The sequence below is a fragment of the Eimeria mitis genome, genomic scaffold (assembly GCF_000499745.2).
Source record: "Eimeria mitis Houghton genomic scaffold, Emh_scaff1510, whole genome shotgun sequence".
Taxonomy (NCBI): domain Eukaryota; phylum Apicomplexa; class Conoidasida; order Eucoccidiorida; family Eimeriidae; genus Eimeria; species Eimeria mitis.
In genome coordinates, this window is record NW_013569569.1 from 11,156 (window position 1) to 11,363 (window position 208).

Genomic DNA, 208 nt, shown 5'->3' on the forward strand with positions numbered 1-208 from the left:
ATTTCCAGCAGGCATTTGGTGTCCGTTGCTTCCCGGAGGTCTACAGCACACGTAGAGCCGTTTGAGGCAGAGGTCTGAAACAGAACGGCAATCAGAAGGGTGGAACATTTTCGCGGAACAAGAGTGCTGCAGATGCTAAATTTGGTACTTGTGCAAATATTTACACAACTGAATAAAAGAGCAATTATTTTGCAATGAACGAAACGGT

At 44.7% G+C, this 208-nt stretch overlaps 1 protein-coding gene across 1 annotated transcript in view; it reads right to left on the reverse strand.

Annotated features, from left to right (window-relative positions):
• Positions 1–108, reverse strand: part of EMH_0038550 (uncharacterized protein) — a gene marked incomplete at both ends in the record, with an annotated part of 2,467 nt that extends 2,359 nt beyond the window's left edge. The window contains one exon of the mRNA XM_013495309.1: positions 1–108. Coding sequence (XP_013350763.1) covers positions 1–108 — 108 coding nt within the window.
• Positions 109–208: the final 100 nt, after the last annotated feature.